The sequence below is a fragment of the Vidua chalybeata genome, chromosome 5, assembly GCF_026979565.1.
Source record: "Vidua chalybeata isolate OUT-0048 chromosome 5, bVidCha1 merged haplotype, whole genome shotgun sequence".
Classification (NCBI taxonomy): Eukaryota; Metazoa; Chordata; class Aves; order Passeriformes; family Viduidae; genus Vidua; species Vidua chalybeata.
In genome coordinates this window covers 58,567,888-58,593,139 of record NC_071534.1, presented here as the reverse complement: position 1 = coordinate 58,593,139, position 25,252 = coordinate 58,567,888, and the positions used below count along the sequence as shown (strand labels likewise).

Sequence of the window (25,252 nt, the reverse complement as noted above, 5' to 3'; positions counted from 1 at the left end):
GAGAAGTTTTCCTCTGGTGAGAGCTAGAAAAACTATTGGAGAAAATAAAATAAAAGTTTCAGTCTTGTCTTGACTTAAATATTTTCCTCCAAGTCTGATCAGAAATGCTCCCAGCTCTCCAGGGGTGTGAGTGCAGCCCGAAGCAGCACACCTCAGGAGACATGTTAGAAAATCTCTTTGCACTGCAGTGACCTTCCCATTCCGTGGGAGTTCTCGTGCTGGCTACACCACAGCAATTATTTACTGCCATTATCAGGCGCTGGCAAACTCCAACCAGGGACCAAACCACTCTGTGCTGCACACAGAGCAGCTCCACTTCCCAAAAACATAAAACACACAAAAATACAGTGAACCTCACAGCTGACTCTTCACTGCCTGGTGCCAACATGGCTTGCAGTCAGAAGTGGAAACAAGGGAGCACACCAAAGGGAATGTGCAGGGGCAGGCTGCTTCCCTACTGCCCCCAACATCTGGCACTTAGGGTCAAGCATTAAAGCATGATTTTTGATCCCTGTCTGTTTGAGGTAGAAAAAATATTCCAGGAAATGAGGATGGGTATCCTGTCCTGCCTGCTTGTTAAGATACTTGGAAGACTGTTCAGTATTGTCATGGGAAGAGAAAACCTGCTCTGAACAGAAGGGTTTTCTTCCTTGCATGGTGTACATGTCATCCCTTGACCCAACTGCTGCATTGACCAGTTCACTATAGGAATGATAACCAGAAAAGAAAAAACATGTCAGTTTAACTTCTGCACTGCCCAGCAGTACCAAAAAAGGAGGAGATAATCTATTAAATTTAAAAGTCTCACTAGTCCAAAATGAATTACTATTACTTAAGATGATAAAGGGAAAAAAAAATTGTCTCTTTTCACTAGCAGTGGCAATAATGGGCAAAGCAACAAATGTCTTTACAACATCATTCATTAACAAGTACCACTGCAATCCTCTTGAAGATCTGTTCATTGAAAGACTGCAAGCTCAAGCTCAAGTTTCAGTTAAAAAAAAATCATCTTGAAGAATGAATAGAAATTCTGAAAATCAGTCAAAGGTATAGTGATACATCTAAAAGTAATGAAAAAATAGGATTATCATCACAAACTCTGCAATTAGATGAGAAATTAATCCAACTCTACTCCTTATCTCTAAAGATGAAGAAAGGTAAAGTTTATGTGTTAAGAATTGAGAGAGAACATCATTTATGCTGTTGGACTCCTAAAATGTATGATAATTAACACTGAATGCTAAAATAAACTGGGATTATGGAATCTCATTTTTGTGTGCTTGAGGACAATGATGGATTTAGAAACTGAAGTAATCTATTTTAGAGCTATGTTTGTATTTTCTGTAAAATTGTACTTGACTTTCATAAATGTGCAAAGTAAAATTAGAATATCAGAAAATTATTCAGAAGGTTCACTGCATAAAATCTCTTTGCTTTGATAAATTTATTGCGATAGCATAAACGTGAAATTACTTAATTCTTTATTTCACAGTTTCAAATTTAGAACATGAAGACTACTATAAAACAAATGGCCTTTCACATCAAGTATAAATAAATCGGTTTTCATATTCTCTATCCCAGCCCGGAACAATGGTTGCCTATTGAGCATAGTAACTCAATTCAAATTCTAAATAATCTAATGGAGGTGGAAAAATAGTTAGAGAGCATTTTCAAACAACTCTTTTTTTTGTGTGTAATTACCATCTACGTCTCTGTCACTGTCTTAGCAGAAAACACAGTGATTAAAGGGTCCAGGAAACAAGTATGGCATGTACCCCTCCCCATCAACATTCCGGTCTTAATTGTCAGATTCAACATGGTGACAAGTAACAGTTACATGGGATGACGCTTTATGTTGTGGAAATATGTTACTTTTCCATGTATCTCTACATACATATATAATATAAGGTCAGACATACATACATATGTTCTCATGCACACATTTGCTTAGGTAGCCACAGCCATACAAATTAGCCTCTGCTCATTAGCCTGTGTCTTCTGACCTGGGCGAATGGTTGTACATTAACGGTATCAGAATTTTGTAGGGAAGAAGGCCCTCATGGCTCAGCTAGCCAACTGTATTATGTATGAGGAGAGACAGAAGGGAAAAGCTTTATGAAAAAGTCAAATAACATTTCCTACTGACTGACTACTCAGTCAAAAATGTTTAGGGGAAAAAACAAATGCCCTGTTTTCGAACTAACTAAAATCACTATCTATAGAGTGCTGGTTGCTTCTATAACATATGACACAAGATTTCTGTTTGTCCAGTGCTGAGATGCAGTCTCTCTGGAGGTGAAATACAGCTGCTGATTAATAGCACAGAGAAGACCATGTAAGAGTTTGTGGCAGGAACTAGAGAATACTGTAGCCTACGCATACACCAGGGGGTATTTAAGTGGGTGGACTGTAGCTACCAAAACTGGAATACAGCAAGGCATTAGCATTAGATACTCCTGAGGGAGTAAAAAAGTGCCATATGCAACCATGAGCATCCAGAAACAATTCAATTTGTTTAAATCTGTAATTTCTTCTGCTTACACTTTAATTCGATATATTACTTTTGAAGGTACATTTGAGTCTCTCACTGCTTGTTTTTTAATTTATGTATTCTAATAAAGATTAGATTTATGAGATTTATAATTTAACTGCTTAAAATGTAGCATGCAATTCCATCTGACAATAATCAACACTAGAAAATTACAAGGAAAGGGTAGCAAAAGGAGTGTTTTTCTTCAGCAGGAAATTAAAGGAATGTCCCTTGTACTGGACAACTTCTTCAAGGACTTAAAAAGATAGGCAGGATGAAGCTGGAAAAGGCAGTTCTGCTTGCCTGAAATGTACACAGCAAATCTACTGGCTCATCTTAATGTAATGGGAAGTTTACAAGCCTTCTCCTGTATGCTTCACATGCAGCATTGTGAGCAGCAAAGCACAGTATCAGACAGTAACTGCTCTTTTGGGCCTTTCGCTTTCAGAAAACTAAAGTCAGCTAGCTAAAACTACTTTCTTCTCATCTTCCCATCTGTAAATAATGAGTATAGTCCTCCTCCACACTTACACCAAATATCCTCAGTGGTAGACAATGTATAGGAGCATTGGGTGCATCCACATTAGTGATTCAATGTGTAGATAGGGCTCTTTTAGGTCCAAATCTGTCTTGTGTCTAATACTTGTCTTGCAGAACACACTGAAGTGTGCTAGCAGACGAACTTCCACTATTCGAGGAATACACTACCTCATAATTAGTTTAAAAAGAACCACTCCTGCAATTAAACAGCTTTTTGCAGCATATCATCATATAGCTCTAAAATAATCCACAAGGATGTACTAATATTTCTATCAATTAATATTCTGAGACTTTAAATCAGAAATTTTCCATTTCTCTTGCTTCTGAAAATGAAATAGAATTGGAAGATGTTAAATTATTTACACCCCCTCCAAAATAAAAATGCTTGCTTTGAAATCTAGTCACAAGCAGATTAACATCTTGTGATACAATCCCTTGTAGCAGGAGCAGCTGACAAGATGAGTAATGAACCGCATCCGATTATCTTTTCAGCTCTGTAGCAATCATTTTCCAACAGCTTCCTATGCCATAACCAGCAACACTGGAAAAAGGTCACCATTCTGTCATACTGTCCCCTCACCCAGTGCACGTGTTTAACAACACAGAGAACACATAAACCTTTAGAAGGTAAGAGGTATTATTATCTGGCACAAAGCTGTTTCAGGTGCATACTGCGCACATAGAAAGCCTACATAAAACATCCATACGTAATTGAAAGTCTCCCAGAAGTAAATTATTGCACTTCAGCATAAAATAAAATGTTATTTCCTCTTGTCATGCGATATGTTTTTCCTTCAACAAAAGAACCTTAACTGTAATTGTTGGTACCTAAAACTCATGATAGGCAAGATTCAGGTTGACATATACATATTTTCCCCATCATGAAATATACCAAATTAAAACTATGAACATTAATTGCAAGCAATTGTAAGACTATAATGGCAAACCAGAACTTTCCTCCCAAACCAGATCCATTTAACGCAGCATTTTTGAATGAATGGTACTGTCTGCTCACAGCTTTATTTTGATCTCACAGCACAGAAAATCTGCACATAAATTATTCTTTTACCCCTACAAAATGGTGGGGAAGCAAGATCAGCCACACACATTAGGCTACTTTCTAATAAAAATCTTTTGTGAAAATGCTCCAATGCCTAAAGCACACTTACATAAACTAGTATCTACCAACCCAAACTGTAAATTAAAACTACTGTCACTATTATTTCTGTGACCAGTGACCACTTTATTCACCAAAACTGAACAGTTGAGCAGGCACTTACATAATTTAGTAGCCCCTATGCAATTCCTTCGGCAGTGCAAGACAGTTTATATCTGTCCTCCTCTTGTTAATTCTTTATTTTCAGAAATGAACTCAAGAACTGCCCAGTAACATACACTAGGGCGACCCTCTGTAATTCTGACCTGCTGGACAGCTGGCCACAACCAGGGAATGGAAAAATATTTTGAAAGATGTATGGACTACTAGCACTTAGCTACTTTAAACTATATTATTTTAGGTAACCCACTTGCATCTGTGTAGAGTAAAATAGAAAACAACAACAACCAGACTGCATTCTGGCCCAGCCACTGTAGTCTTCCCCCTTTTTCACACTGTTTAAAAATTTGGTACACAGTCACACATAATATTCACAGAGGAATTACTTGCTCATGAAAATTATACCCATAATTCAGACAAAATATGTCCAGCAGGCTAGACCATAAATGGTGATGTATTTTCTCAGCAGTGAGGCTCACAATATTGTCTATGTGAATGGGACAAAGTTTATCCTTATTAAAATCATAGATGGAGGTAGTTTGACTTCCATGGTATATATTATTTATGTGAAATTAAAAATGTGCTTAACTGTTTTGCTGAATCAGGGCCATAACCAGCAATCCACTAAAAATATTTTCACTTTGTGTAACTATTTCATTTCAACTATTTCCACAAAGTCACTATTGTCAATACTCGGCACAAACAGTAACATTGTGCAACTTTCCCATAAGAGAGCAGGTTTTAGATAAAACGTCTAAGGGTGTACAACAGAACCACAGTGTCACAGAATTAACTAGGTTGGAAAAGACCTTTGAGATCATCAAGTCCACCCTATGACCTAACACCACCTTGTCAACTAAACCATGGAACCAACTGCCACATCCAGTCTTTTTTTTAAACACCTCCAGGGATGCTGACTCCACCACCTCCCTGGCAGCCCATTCCAATGGCCAATCACTCTTCCTGTGAAGAACTTTTCCCCAATGTCCAGCCTAAACTTCCCCTGATACAGCTTAATAACACTGCATAAGGCCAGTGCCAGGAGACATTTGGACATTTAGTTCTTCCTGCTCTCTCCCAAGAACTCCATAAGGTTCCTGTCAGACCATTCCTCCACATTCCTCTAGTCTCTCGAGGTCACTCTTGATGGCAGCATAACTCTCTGGAGCATCAGCCACTACTCCCAGTTTTGTGTCATCAGCAAACCTGCTGAGGGTACACTCTGGCCCATCATCCAGATCACTAATAGAAGTCTTAAATCAGAACTGGACCTTGTATTGACCCATTGTGGGGGTACATTACTGACCACCTGACAGACTTTGCACCACTGATCACTTTCTCAGCCTGGCCTTTCAGCTGTACCATTCATGATTAATGCCACATTGATAAAAAGTTCTCACAGTGCAATTGGGAGAGCCTGCAGACTCAATCACTCTCTATGCAATGACTGGTGGTAAGGAAAGGATTTAGATCAGTACTCTTTTACTGGTATGGAATGAATGAGGGGGGAGGGATTTATACTTGTCTATTATTTTTTTTTTAGTAGCCCTTTTATCTTTAGTGCATGGTATTACAGCACCTAAGCAGACTTGTTAATAGTGTGAAGCGACACTATTACTCAGATTGATGCATTGACTGCATAGATTTGAAATTTAGATTTGATGTTGCCTGCTCGCAAGATTACAGAAGAAACTACAGCCTGACACGATTCATGTGCTAAACCCCTTCTCACTCACATGAAAATGACTCGTTTTCCCAGTTCAAAAAATATAACCCATTTTCACTAACAGCTCCTAGTAAGTTAATAAATGACTGAATAATAGTGGGCTGAGTACCAGTATCATCAAAGGATAGATATTAGAAGATCTGTATTCACTGGTACTATATAATAATATTAATGCTAAAGCCTGGAAAACTGATTTCAAGTCTCCTCAAACATAAAAACAGCTTACCTTACTTAAAAACCCATATCAAACTACTAATTAACTTTGCTATTACTGAAATGAAATTAAATCTCTTTAGCTCTGTTCTTATACTATTTAGTATCTGACATTAAATCTAAATTCAAGGAATGAGAATGAAAGTACCCCCCTTCTTCAGTATTAGACAAGAATGTAAGAAGATGCTGAAAGGACATATATTTATTTTTACAAATGTCTCTATTTCCTCCACACTGTAAATTTAGAACTTAATGAGTATAATTTTCCATCTGTGAATTATCATATTTGTGTCTGTCTAAAATAGCTATTTTAACATTCAAATAATAAATCTGACCCACTGAGTCTAAAGTGGCTCCCCCTTCATGACAACCATTTCCAACTTATTTTTCCCTGTAGAAATTTTGATACTTTGAGTAGAATGTGAAAAACATCTTTATTGTGAAGCCTCTTTGAAATGTAAAACAATATAGTGAATATTAGCATGCAGCTAGTTGCTGCAGGCTCCTGAAATCAGGCTTTGCATACTAACATATACAGTGTTTTCCATCTGTAATCAGACGCTCCGCCATGGAGAAATACGGGACTTGCGAATGATGCTCTAAAAACAGAAGACGTTTAAAGGACAGTCTAAATATTTTTTCCACCAATAAAGCAACAATGCAAATGATTTAACAATTTCGTACGACAAGATCTTATGGGACAGAAATAAGGAAATCTATTTGCACTATTTCTATAGCAACATAATTGCCAAATGTTAGACTGTGAACAAAAAGCCATCATCATCAGTAGTGCAATTAATCAGTAAAGAAAAGACAAATTCTGAGTGTGTTCTCAATAAGGTTTTTCTATATCCTTAAAGTAGTCAGGATTAAATTTCTTCAAATAAGAGTGAATTTAAACTTCTAATGTTGTTTATATTATACATTACAGGTGCAGAGATGTCAATAAATGACACTGTGATTTTAAAAATGACTTTGTTTTTTTTGTTTTACTGCAGGGCATAGAATTTCATTACACTGGGTTGATCAGTTTATATCCAAGGTGTAATAGTTTCTAGACTTCCAGCAGTAGTGCAACATTTGAAAAAAGGTCTCTTTATGCAGGTGACAAAAGAAACAGAAGCTGGTTTGCTTTATTTCCCAAAAACCTTCTTGACTAGAAAATAAAGTTAAGACTATGCATTTCATGGAATATTGGAATTCTTAAGTGATTCCGTAGAAAAACTAATTTGTAATGAACCAAAATACCTAGATATTAAACAGTGCCCTATATCTTCAAAACTACTTAAAACATTAATTAATCCTTCCATATTCCTGCAAGATATGCATCAACTGGAAAGAAATGAACTTAGTATTCAAAAGCCAGTAACTACCCTAGGGATTTGACAGCTTTCTTCTACCCAGAGAAGTGATTTAGTATGTACAGCTTCAATTCCAACTATGCTTTCACCTTGACTACTCCATATCCCTTCCAAGGATGAAAGGATGGTTCGTTACCATGTCCACTCAGCTTGGAGCTGTTCAGGTAAGATTGACAAGAATGATGATAAAAGGCGGCACTTCTGGTAAATGCATTTTCTTTCCAATGGCAAGCTGACTGAAAACCAACTGACTTAGTAATTTGCAGTCATCACTGATCTGCAACTTGCACAAACACCACCAAACCAGAAGTGAAAAAGAAAAAGTCATTATTACCTACTAACCCACGCAACCTCCACACCATCCCTTTTCTTCACAGTTGCATATGTCAGAGAAACGGAATTAAAATTCTACAGAAATCGTAGTGTCATTAGAAAACCACTACACAGGCTCTGACCCTCCCATGTGAATTAGAATCAAATTACTTTTAGTATGGCTGCCTGGGCACACAGATCCATTCAAAATGAGAGTTGGGACTTTTAATTGGTGTGATCTTCTTGGCTCTTTAAGAGTCCTCAAAAATCCTGCAAGTGAATTCAGCAGGGCAATTTGTAATCTGAAACAAAAAGCGTTTTTGATATTTTGGGAACCAAAAACCTGTTCATGCATCTGGGTTTAGATCTTCACAAAGTACCTCATTATTGCTTAAATAACGAACAGAAATCACAGTAGAAATGATGTGCAAGTAATCCAATTCTGCTTCTACAAAAGCGACTGAAAAATAAATCATATACTTGTAATAATTGGTGAAAAGCATACTATTTCTGAATTCACATAAGACAATAATTAGATTATTTTTCAATATTTTCCACTTGGGATTATTTTTTAATTGGGTCAACTGAATGTGAATATGTGATGGTAGATGTGAATAATTTCAAAGCAGCAACATTTTTAACAAGTTTGGATGGGAGCAGAAATAAGAAGGTGAAATGGAAGTACACTCTGTCAATAAATATCTATATTTTCCATTTATTTTCTTTATCTTATGTAATGCTGAGGACATTTCTTTCTGTATCGTTAACACCTCATATTGCCAGTGTTGACAACTCAGGAAAAAAGCCTGCTTACTCACCAAACATTCATCAGCAGAAGCAATGATAAGAGCCCTCCAGAAAGCGCATAATAACACTCCCTAGAACTCTCAGCTCACTTTTTTACCCGGAGGCTTACGTAAAGGACAGGGTTTGTGATGTGCCTTGGTTGCAAACAGGACACCCAAAGGCGAGCAAGGGCAGCTCTGCCTGTACCTTTCTGCCCAGCGGAGAGACCCAGCTCATCCTTTCTACTGTCCACCCCAACCCCCGTCAAAAATGATTTGCTGCTTTTCAGGCTGCTTTTCTCTTGGCAGAGCTGTTTCCTGATGCCTACGTAGGAGTGAAGGAGCCAAAATAGATGAGGATCAAAGATCATTTTCGACTCTTTTACAAGGGGCTAAGAGGGACTCTAATTAGGAAGGTGGCTGTCACAGAAAGATATGTTCGGCTGCTATTTACACTGAAGTCAATTGTAGTTTAGGCATTACAACAGCCAAGGAAGGATTAGTCACTACACATTGAAAGAGAGAAGCAATAAAGCAAAATAAACTGAAGTAACCCATTAGCTCTCTGAAGGTGAATTAAGCCATTGAAAGAAGTGATATAAGTGACCAGTCATTAGGTGAACAAAAATATCAAATTTACATTATTTAAATCTTATCTGTAATTTTAATTTTTACCCTTAAAATTATGACAGCATTAACCCTATCTTTTTAAGAATGTATACAGTGAAAGCTGTATCCATTTTCCCCAAAACTAGAAATCAGAACGCCATGAGTTCTGAATTCTTTTAGCCTTCTTGAACTAAAATCTAGTCATTAAAGGCTTTTTTTTCGTACTTAAAACCCACAAAATCTCCATTCAATTGTATTTCTCCTTTAAACAGTTAATAGATTTATTAAAACATTAAATCTGTAATTTAAATATGTAAACATTAATAATGAATCTGTAGTTCATGACTAGTATGAAATGAAGCCATTTTTAGAAGGTACTACAAGTGCATGATTTCTTTTTAGAATTGCATTAATTTCATATTGCAACAAAGGAAAAACACCAAAATCTAGATCTGCAAAGGGAAGGAGTGAAAAAATATACAGTATAAATTTAACGTCCAGATTCTTCCATGATCCTTATGTAAACCTGACGCTGTTATTTAACTCTTGGCTACATCTAAAGCTGGTAAAAATTGGAGGTGAATTCTGTAGGAGAAACCATAGGGTAGGAAAGATGCAGGTGTTGTCATTGCCTTCTTGCTGAACTGCAGAATTTAAAATTTTCCAAGTTCTGTACCTCAGCTTCTTCACCTGTCAGGTTTTGTTTCCTTTTTTTTTTTTTTTTTTGAAAAAAAACCCAGAGTTTTTGTGAATCCTTTAATTAATTACCTAGTGCTTTTAAAACTATGTTTTTGGATACAACATGATACAACAGTACTAAATATTATTATGGTAACAGGTAATTAGAAAGCTGGAAAGGACATGTTTGAAATCATAATACAAAATTAGAAAAACTGCAGGCTGTGATATCTGTGAAGAGAAAGACACAAAAAATTCCCAATGGAAAAACAGAATGATGACTTAAAAAAAAAAAAAAAAAAAAAAAAAGGCAAGTAGCTTCCTTGCTATTAAAGGACTTGTGCTTTAAAAAGGCTGGATCTCCTCCTCTCTTATGCTTCCTAGGATGATACTTGCACTGCAGTAATCAAAACAAGGAAGCAGATGGACAGGCAAAGTGGTACTGCAGCTGCTGCAGAAGATGACTATAATAATAATGTTGACATCAGTAACAGTAATTAGTGCACAGACTGTAGAGTGGATGATTCGTTTTCCTATCTTCTGGAGTGGGCATGCTGCTTTAGCAAATGAGTACAATGTTAGTACCTTTGGCTTGTTTTGTTAATTTGCTCAGTTTATTAATGAAATTGAATACAATACAGAAAATTCAACTTCTCTCCCTCTCCAGAACACTTGCTGAGGAAAGCACATTTCAGTTTGGTTTAACATGAGATGAAATCTTCATTAGTAAATGGCAAAATACCAATTTCTTATTTATATCTAAAACAATTCATACTCTCCCATACAGCCATCTGTACTTACACTCCTGAATTTCAGCAGCATGCAGTACGTGTTTGGTTTTGCCTGAACAACAGCTCTACTCTTTGGTATGACCTCACTCCTGCAGCCTAGTGCCACACCTTTTTCAAGAGACACCAGAACAAATGGTCTAACTGTGAGAATGTCCAAGAAAAACACGATGCTATACTGAACCATTTCAGGCAAGAAGTAAGTCAAGCATCAGTGCCATCAGCAGTACTGTGCCATGCTGAGAGAATTCTGCTAGCAGAACATCAGATAAGGATGTACAACTCCTCCTTAGCTGCCCCACTGAGAATGACAATGTCCAGCCTGGCACCATACTATACCAAAACACCGAAGAACAAAGTAATCAGAAGAGTGAAAACTGTGGAAAAATAAATAGTTGGATTTTATTTAGAAATAAAACTTTTCACTTAGAGGCAATCATGCAGTATGGACATTAAGGGAAGGAAGGGTAATCAGAGAAATCATGGAACATGCTTAGCATAAGACAACCCAATAAGCCTTTTATTTTCTAATGAGTCTTTCCTTATCCTACTTCCATTGGAATTCATTCTCCCTGTTCATTTAGCCTCCAGGAGGATAAAATATTTCTGTTGGCTTCCCTCTATTATCAGCCTCAAAAACTGGAAGAACTCCCTTTTCAGTTGTTGAAAACCTCCTTTTCAAGTGATGCTTTACAAGAGGGAAGAGTGAAAGTCAGAAGCATGGGCACAGGGTGGGAGTCACTCATGAACACCAACAGACCATTCACCTAAGCTCCGTTTCCATCCAAACTCTTCCTTTCAGCATTTCTGGTCTGTCTCCAGGTTTCTATGTTTCTCCCTAAACATGCTGAACCACTGAAGGGCTGATCTATCCAGGCAGCAACAGATTTTTTTAGCCAGATTAAACATTTTTAAATTATGAAAATATGCTAAAAGTTTATATATTTTTGAGGGGGGTTGTGGATTTTTTATTTTGGTTGGGTTGGTTTTTTTGTTGTTGTTGTTTGCTTTTTTTGTTGTAGTTTGCTTTTTTTGTTTGTTTGTTTTAACACAGAAAGAGAAGCTTGAAGTGCCTCATAGAAAAGTGATGCTCTGTGCAACATCTTCTGGAGACAGGCTTAAGAGACAGATAAAGGCTGTATTTAACCTTCATTATTTGCTTTCACTGGTGAGAAGACCACGTTTGCATATGAAGAGCTTCCCCAAGTTATTTCAAATATTAAGTCTGTGTAAATTAAAAATCCAGTTACACACTTGGAAAGAGATGGCAGCGGGAACATGTCTTTTGTTTTTGCTCTCTTCTACTAACGTAGATGAGACAGTTTCAGTAATCCTGTTCCTATCACTGAAGGAGACCATTAATCAAATTATTCCAAATATGAATAAAAAACAATGCAAATGAATGGAAAATAATAGGTATTCAAAAGAACAGCCATGACTATTTTTCAAGGGAGAAATTGTCAAGAAGTGAGAAACAGATGGCTGAAAATGATAGATGAAGACACATTCTCCTATGCAAAGTAACAGATTTAATTAATTACTCAAATCACATGGAATTATGGAATGACATTAATGATCCATACAGTGGTGCCTTATCAGATCCCTTTTAAAGAAAACAAAAAAAATTACAACAAAATTACATGTTTACATCCTACAGATATAACCACAGACCACAAATATATCCTTCAATGTTAGTTTGAGTTTCAACACTTTCCCATCATTTTAAGTAAAAAAAAAAATTATGGAACTGTGAAATTGTAAATAAACTCATTCTCTCATCACATTTTTCTTAAGAGATTTACTAAAGCATATTCAGCTAAATTAAAACTTTACCTTAAGTATCTCATCTATGAAGCAGACATGTGACACAGGATCTCTTTTCTTTGCCAATACTTTCTGCAAATGCTGCACCTGAAAGAGAGAATTAATTGAGAAGGAAAGTGACATCTAAATTCTTACATCCAAAATTGCACTATGATAAAGAGGAATCAGCTGCAGAGTACCTGTCCACAAGCAGCACAGATCTGATCCATGAGTTTCTCCATGTTTGTCCAGAGGGCTGCTCGAAAAGCTGCTGTGTTCCCAGGTGTTGGCATAGCAGCTCTACCAGGGCCACCTAAATGGTTTTTAAACATACATAGCAGCACATTTCAGCTTCCACAAATGAAAATTAAAATATTGGAAATATAGATCTCTATGCACTTCGACAGATACTTTTCTTTAAGCCAAAGCAGCCTAAAATACGTTCAGAACAGATCTTTGTGAATGGTCTCAGCTGTCTCAACTGAGAAGTTGACTCAGCTCTGAAGTTCAGTGGGGATACTTCATGCTCATGACTGTTACATGCTCTACCAATTCAGATTTCCACAGAAACACCACAGTAATGCCAATGACCAGTTCTGCAGGATTTAAGAGCAAAGTGAAATGGGAGAGAGAGTAGCTGTGAAAAATACAGCTATTACCAGCTAAGGACTTAAATGCATTGACAAACTGCTAAAAAAAGTGATATTCCAGCTGAAGGGCATGCAGCTGCTAAACAATCACTTCACTTGAGAAAGGATGCATTTCTGTATTACTCTGCTGATTGTGGTTCTGGACCCCCACCTTGCTGCAAAACTTTTGAAAAAAAATTGAATGTTCTTAACACCGAAGTTCAAATTTGCCTGCCCAATCAATTCCTCAGTACTTTTTTGTATCTGAGCTAACTAGGAACTAAATGCTTAATAGTGCAGCATTTCTTCATATTTAATAGTCTGCTTTGAAACAGTTTTCACCGGACAAAAGCGTAACAGTGTAGTTGCAGGCTTCTTCCATTGATTTCAAATAATTTCAACCCGAAATTCTCCCACCAATAGAAAGAAGAAGAATCTGGAGTCATCGTTCCATGAGAAACAGCTAAGAAAATGCTACAAATTGTAACCTAATGTGGACAAATTTCTGGGCAAATTAGGAAGGAGTGGCAGGGAGGAATAAAGGAAAATCTCTGAGCCAAATATCAGACAGACCCGATTTTGTCAAATTAAATGTTTTAAAATTAAACGTTTTCTGAGATATGCCTACTCCCACCCTCTATTGGTTTAAAGCAAGCAGGGAAACATTTCTACAATAGGCTTGGATGCGAGAGTTTCTTCTATTTTATAACATACCGTACTCCTATAAAAAATAATCAGTTATCATTCTCTGTAAAACAAGTATCACACCTCTTGTGACTGTTTGAGATGGTTGGGTCAACACTTTGATATCCAAAGCATTTTTTATGTTCTCTTCCAGCACTGTGCAGTATCCATCCACCACATTAGCAATGGTATCCTTCAAAGTCCCAAGATTATGGAAAACCTGAAGAGCAGTTCCCACTTGAGTAGGATTCTGAAGAAAAAAGATATTAAAAAATAACAATTATCTTTAACTGTACTATTAAGATGTTTTATTCATGATGAGACATCATTTTAGTGGGCAAATTCATCTTTTAAGTTCTGTTTGCTAATTCATTCTGTTTAAATTACTGGCATCCTTACTGCATAACAGAGAACGGAGGGAGAACGAAAGGAGAGGACTGATTTCCTCTACTCTCTGAGCAATGCTTTGCTTAGATCCTTTTGGTGCTATCCTCTGAATACAAATGGAAAGAAAGGAACTGGAAGCACTGCTGGCAGTATCTAACCTGGGGTGGGTTATCAGTGACTGATCCAGTAATTCTGGGGTTAGTTGCAGTACAGCTGTATTCAGCTATGGTGTAGCTGGTAATATTGCTTTAACATGCAGTGCTTGTTACACTACTGTCAGTTAAGTCCCAAATAGTTAATTAAATGTGATACAGGCTTTAAAAAAGTACTAATGAATGATAAGAAGAAGCAAGCAGGTCAAGCCCTTACTACTGACTACTGCAAAATTTAAGCTTGTATTTCTACACTTCTCTTTCTAATGCTGACAATAACTTCATTTTTCCTCACAGAAGAACTAAGAAATAAAACAATCCAGTGATTATTTCCTGAGCTTGCCAAAAAAAAAAGGAAAAAAAAAAAACTACTGAACACAGGGGAGTGAAAACTGTCCAAAACATGTCCAGGTCCACTGTCTAAGAGACCTCTGATAAAGATTAAATTTGATGATAATTCCACTTAGCAACACTAAACACTGGCATGGGTGCTATTTAGCAAGAGAAAAGCCTCAAATTATTGCCTTTGGAAACTAAGCACTGTCATCCATACACTGAATACTGCTTTTTTAATTAGCATTTACAGGCAATTAGTGGAGGGGGCAATCAGTTGATCATACACATATTAGAGATGCGGTCTTTTGTCATTTTTCTTAGTCACTTCTGCCAGCAGAAAAGAACATGGTCTGACAGAAATGCTGGCAGTCAGACTGGACAGAAGCATCTGAGAATTCTGTGATTCTGTGAGATTCTGTAATTCTGTGAGACCACCGGCACTCCCCACTGCAAAGCCCACTTTGGCATTGGCCATGGTGCGGTTGCTGTGCTAAGGATGCACTTCTGGTACATCCACCTATGGCACCAGGTTTTCTGATGTGTTGACAAACAATGCGTTCTCAAACCCAATGTTTCAGAGGTCACACCCCTACAGCTGCACATTTGTGCCATTTTTTCTAGCATTCCTGCAAGATCAAAACCACAGTTAAAGCAAAAAAAGCCAGATCCCATCTTCTTTCCCATGAGGACTTCCCAGGTTTATTGGAAAGCAAAGGAATATTAGGCATATATTATGGTTTGCAGACCTTATACTAACTATACCAGTTTCTTTTTCCAAACAGCGTGGGAGTTAATGAGCATTCCCAGCATAGTATTACGGGTCTGGGACTTGTAGGTTTAGTTTTTTTGACAACTGGGTATGCTGTAAAATTTCTAAGCATCCTGTGGGTGTGCTTGTGGAGGTGGGAAAGTAAGCCATAAAGACTGGAAGATTAATGGGATGTCAGAAAATGAAGAGTACTATAATGCAAGAAGGGAATTTGGGGACAGAATGAACAAGAGAAAGAAAATATAAATGGGAAGAAGATGGGGAATAGAATGAAAATACTCTGGCAGAAAGAAAGAGAATGAAACTGAAAGGAAGAAAAGATAGAAAAGACACACTTCAATTACCAGCCTTTCCTAAATTGTTCTAGTTTTTACAGAATACCTACACAATTATGAAACTAGGTAGAGAATCAGTAATACAAAATCAATATCTTACTATTACTACAAGAGCACTCAACTAGATTTTAGTCAGGCTCTAATGTTCATATATTAAATAGTAAAAAAACAGAACAGCATCGAAAGGTGAGCTGGGCACTGTCTACCCTTAAATAATCAATGGCCAGATACTTATTTTCCTGACAAGCAGGCAATACAGGCACAAATAACTGCAGGCAAAAAATCAGTCTTAGAGCTACCACATCACAGTTTAGCAAACTAACTCTGTAGCTACTGGGCAAGAAAGACACTAAAACATGCACCAAGACAGCCTGAGCGATATTTCAAAATAAATGGTTTTAGCCAGAAGTTTCAAACCAAATTACAAAATCATGGAAACCTTCTATTCACTCAAAGTATCTTCCAAATCTAGTACCAAAATTAACATCAGAATGGAACAAAGATTATGCAGGTGACCTATTTCTTACTTGCTTTAAATCATGGACATGGCCACAGACAGAGGGCTCCTAGCTCATGTATTCATCTTGTATGGAATTAGAGACATATCAAACCCCTGCCAAGGTAGAACAAAGTGTATTATTTTATTTGATTCATTTACAGTAATTTTCTCACCTCAGGAAGCAGTTATTGTTTCATATGCCCCAGACAGGCTATATAACAGTCCATTGTTGGTTTATGACTAATCCTAAGAGAATGGAAATTTTTATGCACAGCTAGTTTCTAGGTTTAGACAATATGTTAAAACAAAAATGAAGCCCTGCCTTGGGACAAAAATTATGTGAAAAGAAAATGTTGAAAAACAGGACAGAAATTAATTATTATACTTTAAGGCTTGCATATACATCTCAAAGTTAAACTGTTTATCATTAACATACACTGGACAGTTGAGAGCCAGTATTTCAGAATTTGTTTCTACTAATAGATGTTATTATAAAACTTTTTCCCTAATATTTTCCTTCTACCTGAGAAAGCTTAAAGCTAAACAGTTCTGAGATTTGAAAAGCTGCCATAATTTTTATCAAGAGGAAAGCATGCATTTGAAAAAGAACTGACTTTAAAAAGAACTGACTACAACAGTGGAAAAGGGAATCACATCAGAGAATAATACTCAGAATAGCTATCCAACAGGAACAATATGGAAAATAATATAACTACTGTTGAGATGGAATTTAATGAGTTCATCAGCAGTACTTTATAACCAAGTTGTCTGCCACTGCAGGCAACCACACTTAGCAATTTTAAAGTGCTCCCCTTAGAATCTCTGTCTGTAAAAAAATTGTACATTTGCCATAAACTTGAAGCTATGGCAATCAAAAGAGTAGAGGGCAAAGAAAAACAGAAGAGCATTTAGTAATATGTTAGCAGTACAGGATAATCTAAGTGCATAAACACAAGCATACACAAGGGAAGTATAAACATGACCCCACAAAGTGTAGGGCAACAACACTACCTACTCAAAAATTAACTACAGCTATCTTCAGATTGCAAAAATTATTATGCATCTGGGAGTTAAGGAGAGATGGCATTAAGTCCACCAATAATACCCTTCTCCATTCAAAGCATTCCTCCATCTGGTAAGTCACAACATAGTATGTTACAGATACATGGAAGCTAAATTCCACAAATGTAAGAGCTTAAGAAGACTCAGTGAGTCATCAGTTCAATATATGAAGAAAATAAAATAAAAATTAACATGCTCAAAACCTAGTTCTACCATGAAACAAGTCTCATAAATATTTTAAAACATCAGAATTTCTCAGTATCCGTCAGACAGTAGATTAAATAGCTTGGTCAGAAGGTTGATACCAGTTACCACTTTAAAAGAAGGTATGGTTATTTCAATTTGTATTTTTGCAAAACAGATACTCATTCAGCAGAAACTATGAAGAGATGTTCATACCAGATGTATTTGCTAATTTTCTCTATGAATGAGAACCATTCATTTTATTGACATAATTTCTGATTAACTTTATCCCATGTCATTCCATTTGGTTCTGTAGATGATTATAGACAAGTTGAAAAATAAGTGTCATGCAGTCATTACAATGAATGTGGGTTTTTTCACAATTACAGTGTGTGGTTGTTTCAAAGAGCAGGTGACTGGACTTAATAACCCAGGAGATGCTGTCCAGGCCAGCATGGCAGCTACAGTCATTCTCAGAGCATAACCCCATTTTGGTCACTTCCTTTCCCACAGAGATAATAACCCTGTGAAGACTAAACAGAAATGTCATTAAAGACTTAAATAAATATATCTTGCATTTCTAATTTGAAAGTATCTCCTAGGATGGAACAAAGCAATTTTGTTTTGTCAACTGCCCATATTACAACTATATTATAAGGGCCAAGATTGTAGTCTTTTATTTTATGATTGCCACTAGTATTATCAGAAAAATCTTCTGAAAGCACGGCTAAGGAGAGAGCAATAATCTTCTTCATCATTAGAAATGCAGCTTGGACCAGCAAACCTGCTCCTCCAAGGGAGAGTGGTGATGACACTGAGCTAATTTGGGGACAGGAAGATTCCTAACATAAGGCTGAACCATAAATAAGAAACTTGTATAACAGGCAAAACTAATGGCTCAAGTGCTTCAAACACAGCTTCCAAACTTATACTCCACCTTCTCAGGGTACAGGATTTCTTTATCTGGTACAAATCTGTCCCAAAGATCCCATGCCACAAGATTTTCACCTGTGTGGACTATAAACTTCCTTCTCAAATGAAAATGTGTTAATTGGCAAAAATATTTATGGTCAGTCTGAGACAATTTATGGTTTATCTGAGACAACTGCTACTACTTACACAAAGAAGTAGTGTTACACATACAATTAACTGGTAACTTTCATGCAGCTAAATTTCACAAGTACCTGCACCACCAGTAATCAGAACAGGTCTCCAAGGAAATGCTCTTTCACAGTTTAGAAGAATCACATACAGAAAAGTCAAACTTGGAGTAGTCCCTCACTTAGAAATTACATTCCATAGCTACTAATGCATAAAAGGACATTTCTATTTTGCTTATTAAAATCAGAACAGTGGCTCTGATTGAAAATCTTTATCATTTTTCAGAGAACAGGTAACGGGTTCAGGAGAGGCTGTGTCAGGCTGATAGATGGACAGACAGCTGTGATTTCAGTGTGCTGTCACATCATTACCTCTTTTGCAAAACATACACCATGTCCCACAAACAATCAGTAGAAGTGTAACACAGCTCAAAAATAATTACATACATTGCTTAGTTGAAGAAGATTTGTAATTACTAATTAGTCCAGGAATCACTTAAACAGAGTGGTCTGACAATGTGGCGAGCAAGTAATACTACAACATTCCCTAACCATGAAGAAATAATCAGCACTAAAACACAACAATCCCAGAACAGGATGCACACTGAAAAAACCAAACTTGTAAACTAATGTATGTTTTCTGACAAGGAATACAAAAGACTATTGCAGTCCTTACAGCGTAAGTGCAAAAGCAGTTTCCAGATTATACTTCTGACGATCTTTGACTGACATTTAGTATTAACTAATTTCATTTGACAGAAGATTTGCTATATTGGGAGCTATTTCACTAACTTTTAAAAGTTTACTGCCTCTTTTTGTTTGTAGGAGATACCAGTTGCGATTTCCAACACAGCACAGCTTTACAAGGTCCAAAAAAGACCTTGTAAATCCCCAGTCAGATGTTCCTTTACAGCATGTGCCCCTTCTCCCCTCTCACTACCATTACAACATGCTGCCTCCTTCCAGTACCTTTTGCATAAATAACATTACCTAATGAGAAGTACTACTTAAAGACCAAGTGATTAAGGAAGTTTTGCAAGCGCTTGCAGCTACCCGGTTCTTAGCCATCTCTTACAGACACCAGAAGTAAAAAAATGAAAAGTTACTTCAGGAAAAGCTGCAGTTCGATTTAAAGAGCTCAAGCAGGTAAGCAGTGAAGAAAACTTGGCCACCTAAGTCACAGCCAAGGTAAAATGACCTATTGAGCAGAATTAGTAACTTAGTAAGAAGGGTTGGAATTCTTGCTTTGAGGCATAACTCAGCTATTTTAATTGTACAAAAAGTAACAAAAAACTAAAAGTAGAAATTAAATGCAAATGAAATTCAGTTTCAGTCTAAAACCAGTATTTTATTCCATTTCTAAATGTCCATGCCTAAAAAAAAATTAATTGACATATCACTACTCCTAAAAATGAACCTACTTAGGGAAGCTCATCTCTGTGTTCATTATCATCCCATCTGTCTTTTACTCTGTTCATCTCTAAAACCTGAGCAATAAATGAAAAGGTCAAATTGACAGTGTAAAGCCAGAGAATACAGGCTTCTTTCTAATGATATCCCAGATCTTCCTGTTTTGGTCTTTGCAGTGTTGGGAGGAGAGAGAGGTTAAAATATTATGATTTGCTATAGAAATATCATAGGTAATAGTGAGTTAGACAGACTGGCTAGATTAGAAAAGAATATTTTAAGCCTTAAGAGGCAAGAGTCCCAAAGCCAAACATTTAAATATGGTAAGGTTATAACATCTACCTTCTGTGAGCCCACGTTTCAAATACACAACCTCTTTTGGTAGAAGGGCTTTCACACGAAAGGAGAACTTTTCACCACAAAGCACAGTTATAAACCTCATCATGTCCTCAAACTAGATCAGCCTTTTGTTTCTTAGAATAACAAGAAGGAAATAGCAAGAAGCATTGCACTACAAAGGTTGAGGAGGGAAAAAAAAAAAAAAGAAACAGTAGCAATAAAATACTAGAAAGCAAAGAAACAAGATTTTTCAACAGAGCTAAATAGCTTGCCAAAACACTTATTCACCATTATAGTGTAATCAAAGCAACAGATGGCTAAGAGCTAATGGGATAGAAAGGCATCAGGAACTGTTGTAAAGAATTATCTCATGAAACATCAAGCAATGTTCCGAAGTTTACCAAGCCTGAGGCTATCAATGTGACAGCAATTTCAAAGAAAGTATCTGGCACCTCTGAGGACAGATCAGCTACACTGACTAGCCCATAACAATTACAGATTTTATCCCACAATGCTCTATTTGAGTGTAGGAAGTGTATAAAGTCTTTAAAGAGTAGAAATTATACAAAATTTCAAAAACCAGTCAGGGAACATGGAAATGGGGGCCTCTGAGCCAAATCAAACTTCTTAAAATGCTTCTCTCACCTCTTACACAATTTGATCAATCTCTAAAGCCCTTACTGATAACAAACCAGTTCACATCTGAAGACGTGGTTTCTCTATTAAAAACACAGCTGATGAAGCTTAGAGAGCAGAAAGCGAGATTGCAGCATCTCTCCTGTCCTTGTGCAACCCTGACTTGCACCTGCTGATCCAAGACCTATTACTGAAGAACAGAAGTGTCAGGACACAAAATCTCATTACTAATTTTGACATTTGGACAAAAGCTCGTGACCAGATGTTTTCTTCCACCTCACAATATCATTATGTACGTGCTCACTCTATTAGATGGTTCAACAAAGCCATTAAAAGACAGAAATGTCAAGTTTCACTTTTAACTCAGTCTTAACAATCAACATTAGGAATTAGCTGCTGAAGGGTTTTAACATGTTTTTCTCTCTTTACCAAAAAAAAAAACCAAAAACCACAAAACAACCAACCTGAATTCTATCTCAGAAAAAAATATCCTTCAAATGGTATGCTCTGAATGATTTAAATATCTACCACAAGCCATCTGGGTTTTCTTGTTCTCCTGCTAGTCTTTGCAACAAGATAATAATTACCTATGCAAGTGACATCTCATTTCTGGAATCTGTGCATATATTGTCAACAGCCCTGAAGTGCCCTCAAGTATTTAAAAAGAATGAACTTTAAGAAGCTGTTTTATTTTAAATTCTTTCTGGCTAATATTTCCATACTCAACTACAGACAGACCTCCATCATGGTCAGATTTGCTGTTGGATAAAATTTTAAGACATTTTTTTTTTCTTCTTAATAGAAAGTTAAAATTCATTGTATCGCACACGTACAGGAAAGTCTGCAGATAATTTGGTGAAGAATTGTAGGTTGCCAGGACTGTTGGAGATGCCCTAATCCACCTGCTAGCTCAAAGGAGGGTTTACCACACCAGGCTGCTCAGGAATGAGCCAGAAGACACTCTTTCTGCTCCATTTTCCTTTCCTAGTTCTTACAGCTCCCAAAGAATGCAACAATGGATTTGTGCAGTCATTTTCATCAAGTTTTGCTGAGACCAGCTTGAAAGAGAGCAAGCCCATGTATACATCAAAACATGTCTTCAGTGCTGGCAGTGTTACCCACACCCTGACAGCAGCCTAAGTCTTCCAAGTTCTCTTGTAAATTTGTCCACTGGCATGACAAAACTGAGCTCTTTTTGCTACAGACTCAACATTTATAGAAATAACTTTTATATTTCTAGTTTTTTTTTTTTTTTTAAAAAAAAAGGTCGCTCCCTTTAAAATCAGATGGGCAAAGCTATATCATACAAAAACTTTACTATGAAGGAAAAAAATATGAAGTCCTCTGCAGAAAAAGAAATACTGTGCCTAGCTTTGCCTGCAACTAACACAGACACTGGGATCCAGTTCGGCCACTGAAAAAAGGCAGTTCCTCACCCCTCACTTCAGCTGTCAGCCAGCAATGCATTCTGAAACCTTCACAGAAATGGGAACTTACTGAGGGTGCCGCCTGCAGAAGGACAGAAGGGAGGTGAAAGAGAAGAATAAGCAGCTGAGTGCACCTCTTCTTCCACACAGTCATTATTCATCACCCAAGGACTGCTGTATTTTGATCCAAGATTTCTCCTTTCTAATGCCACATACAGTTCAGTTCCCTATGTCATTTCAAACTTATCCAAAGCTTTAAATCTTTTTGTTACCATAAATGTAACAATGTACAATAATGCAGAATTTCATGTGGCACTGAGTAGCAGATCAAGAACACAATGAAGCATTGATTTTTTTCTGAGAGGATTAAGACAGAGCAGATTTTTAACCTGAGAAAGAGGCAAAATGAATTATATTATCTTTTTCAAATGGGTATCATGGCTAGTCGATCATATTTTTCACTCTGCTCTATGCAGATGTGGCTTATTAATGCTTTGTATGTTCTTCATGGATCATCTAATTGCATTATTGCAGAACCTGTTAACAATCAACAGTCAACAGTACAAACCACAAATAGAATTACAGTCTGGGAGAGGCGTTTAACAGTAACATACTATCTTATCTGGAGAGAAAGAACCTCAGTGTAGCTTTAGTTTTGAAGAAACACAGATATACAAAGTAAAAATTTAAAAGGCTGGGATGTATTATACAGAGACCTAGCCAAAGCCCACGTCAGTCTCTGCTCAGTTACATCCCTGGAATTTAGCGGAATTTCATATATGCTGTTTACCTTTCAGTATCTACAGCTAATGAGAAATATTTTAATCAATTTGGTATATAACCCTTAAACAGTCTAGGACTTTGGAAGATGACTTTATTTAACCTCATTCTATAAAGATTAGACCCATATGATTAAAATACTGCAATGTCTGATAAAGAAAAACCTTCATGGTTCCCGTTCCAGTCGTACCTGAACTGTTTTCAACAAGATCTAATCCTAGCCTACCTTTCTGCATCTGTAGCAATGTATGTATGTAGCAATCACCACTTCCTTATTTCACTGCACTACCTTATCCATCCCCCAGTCTATCTTCCAGTCCTTCTGCAGTCTTGTTCTCAGAACAGCTCTTTCCATTCATATCTTTCTCTTTGGAGCTGCCCTTGAGACCTAAACTCGGTTTCCATACTGACACAGTGTTCCCAGTCTCCTTTATTCTGCCCCTACAGTATAGTTTATTTAAAAAGCTTTTCACAGCTGAGTAGTTCATAGCAGTGACCCAGGCATCTGTGCATATAAATAGATGAATCCATCATCATATTTGCATTAATTACCTTAAAAGTACTAGAATCAGATATATTCTTGCCCTTGTAGGTATTATCTAGTCTTAGTGCAGTTTCAGTTTCTCACTGTGGTCAGAGTTGTCCAAGACATAATGGTTAACAGTTTTCCAGTCCAGGGAAAACACCTAAACAGATGGACAACCAGAACACAGAAACAGACTATGAACAGCCTCTAATTTAAAATAATTTCTGTCTGCAAAGAAAGCTGAACTCAATATTATTAAACATCCTGTGTTTTCATGACGGATATTCTATGAGGAGTAATTTTTAGTGATCACAAATGACATTTACTAATTGGTATGAAACCAAACTAAGTGTTTCATATTTCAAAATAACTAGTCTCAGTGGGGAGATCTAAAACATTTTTAATAGCTTTCTAAGGTATTCTGACTTTTTTTCCCACTCACACACACACTGCATAGCTAGTAATTCCTTAGAATTTATTAATACCTAAAATTTTTGGAATAGTAATGCCAACTGAATTCTTCAAAAAGCATTATCTAACTCTAAGTTAATACGTATTTCAAACATCATCTACAATGGAAGATTAAGTTTTCATGTTTAGTTGATAACAGGTCAAATTAATTGATATAAATTTCCAAAGAAAAGGACCAGAAGTGAATTTAAAAATTATCCAGCTGATCCTCCCATGAAATTGTCACTAAACAGAATACAAAGATTTTGGCAACCAGCTAAGTGGTGATTCATAGCAGAGTGAAGGGATATAAAACATTAATGACTTCTCAATTTTCACCTATTACTTTACCATAAAAGACAGTTATATAAAAATATTGTTCAGATCAGATGCATTTTCAGGAATACCCATTTATAGAAACTATTTATAAACCACTTTCTTGCACTATCATAAAAACAGAAACAGAAATTATGAGATTAGCAGGGCCACACAATAATAAATCCTTACAAATAAACACTGGAAAGTGAAGGCTATTTGTTTTGATGCACTGAAACATGCAATAAAGTACTTGCAAATACTCCATTATCCAGTCACAGATTTTTGGTCTAATTCTGCATTTATGAGTCACAAACACCTACACAGAAAAAAAAAAGAAAGAAAGAAAGAAAGAAAGAAAGAAAAAAAAAAAAACCCAGACACATAATCTGTCAATCCACTTTGATTAACCATTTAGAAAGGCTAGGAGCAGTGAAGAGTTTTACTTTCATAAAAATACCATGTCACAGTTGGACATCAATTGCATTAGGCTTCCTAAATTACCTCTATATAGGGCAAGTGCACAATGGCAAAGTGATATAAAGCTTTCTACATCACAGAGCAGACAAAGTCTGCACAATCCCATAATCTGTTTCTAATTCTGTATATATCTTT

The 25,252-nt window shown here is 36.6% G+C and overlaps 1 protein-coding gene across 1 annotated transcript in view; it reads right to left on the bottom strand.

Moving 5' to 3' along the window:
* COG5 (component of oligomeric golgi complex 5) overlaps positions 1-25,252 on the bottom strand; it is a 174,040-nt gene that overhangs the window by 46,550 nt on the left and 102,238 nt on the right. The window contains exons 8-10 of the mRNA XM_053943076.1: positions 14,019-14,184; positions 12,822-12,934; positions 12,652-12,729 (exon numbers count right to left, since the gene is read on the bottom strand). Coding sequence (XP_053799051.1) covers positions 12,652-12,729; positions 12,822-12,934; positions 14,019-14,184 — 357 coding nt within the window. The remainder of the gene's footprint in view (positions 1-12,651; positions 12,730-12,821; positions 12,935-14,018; positions 14,185-25,252) is intronic.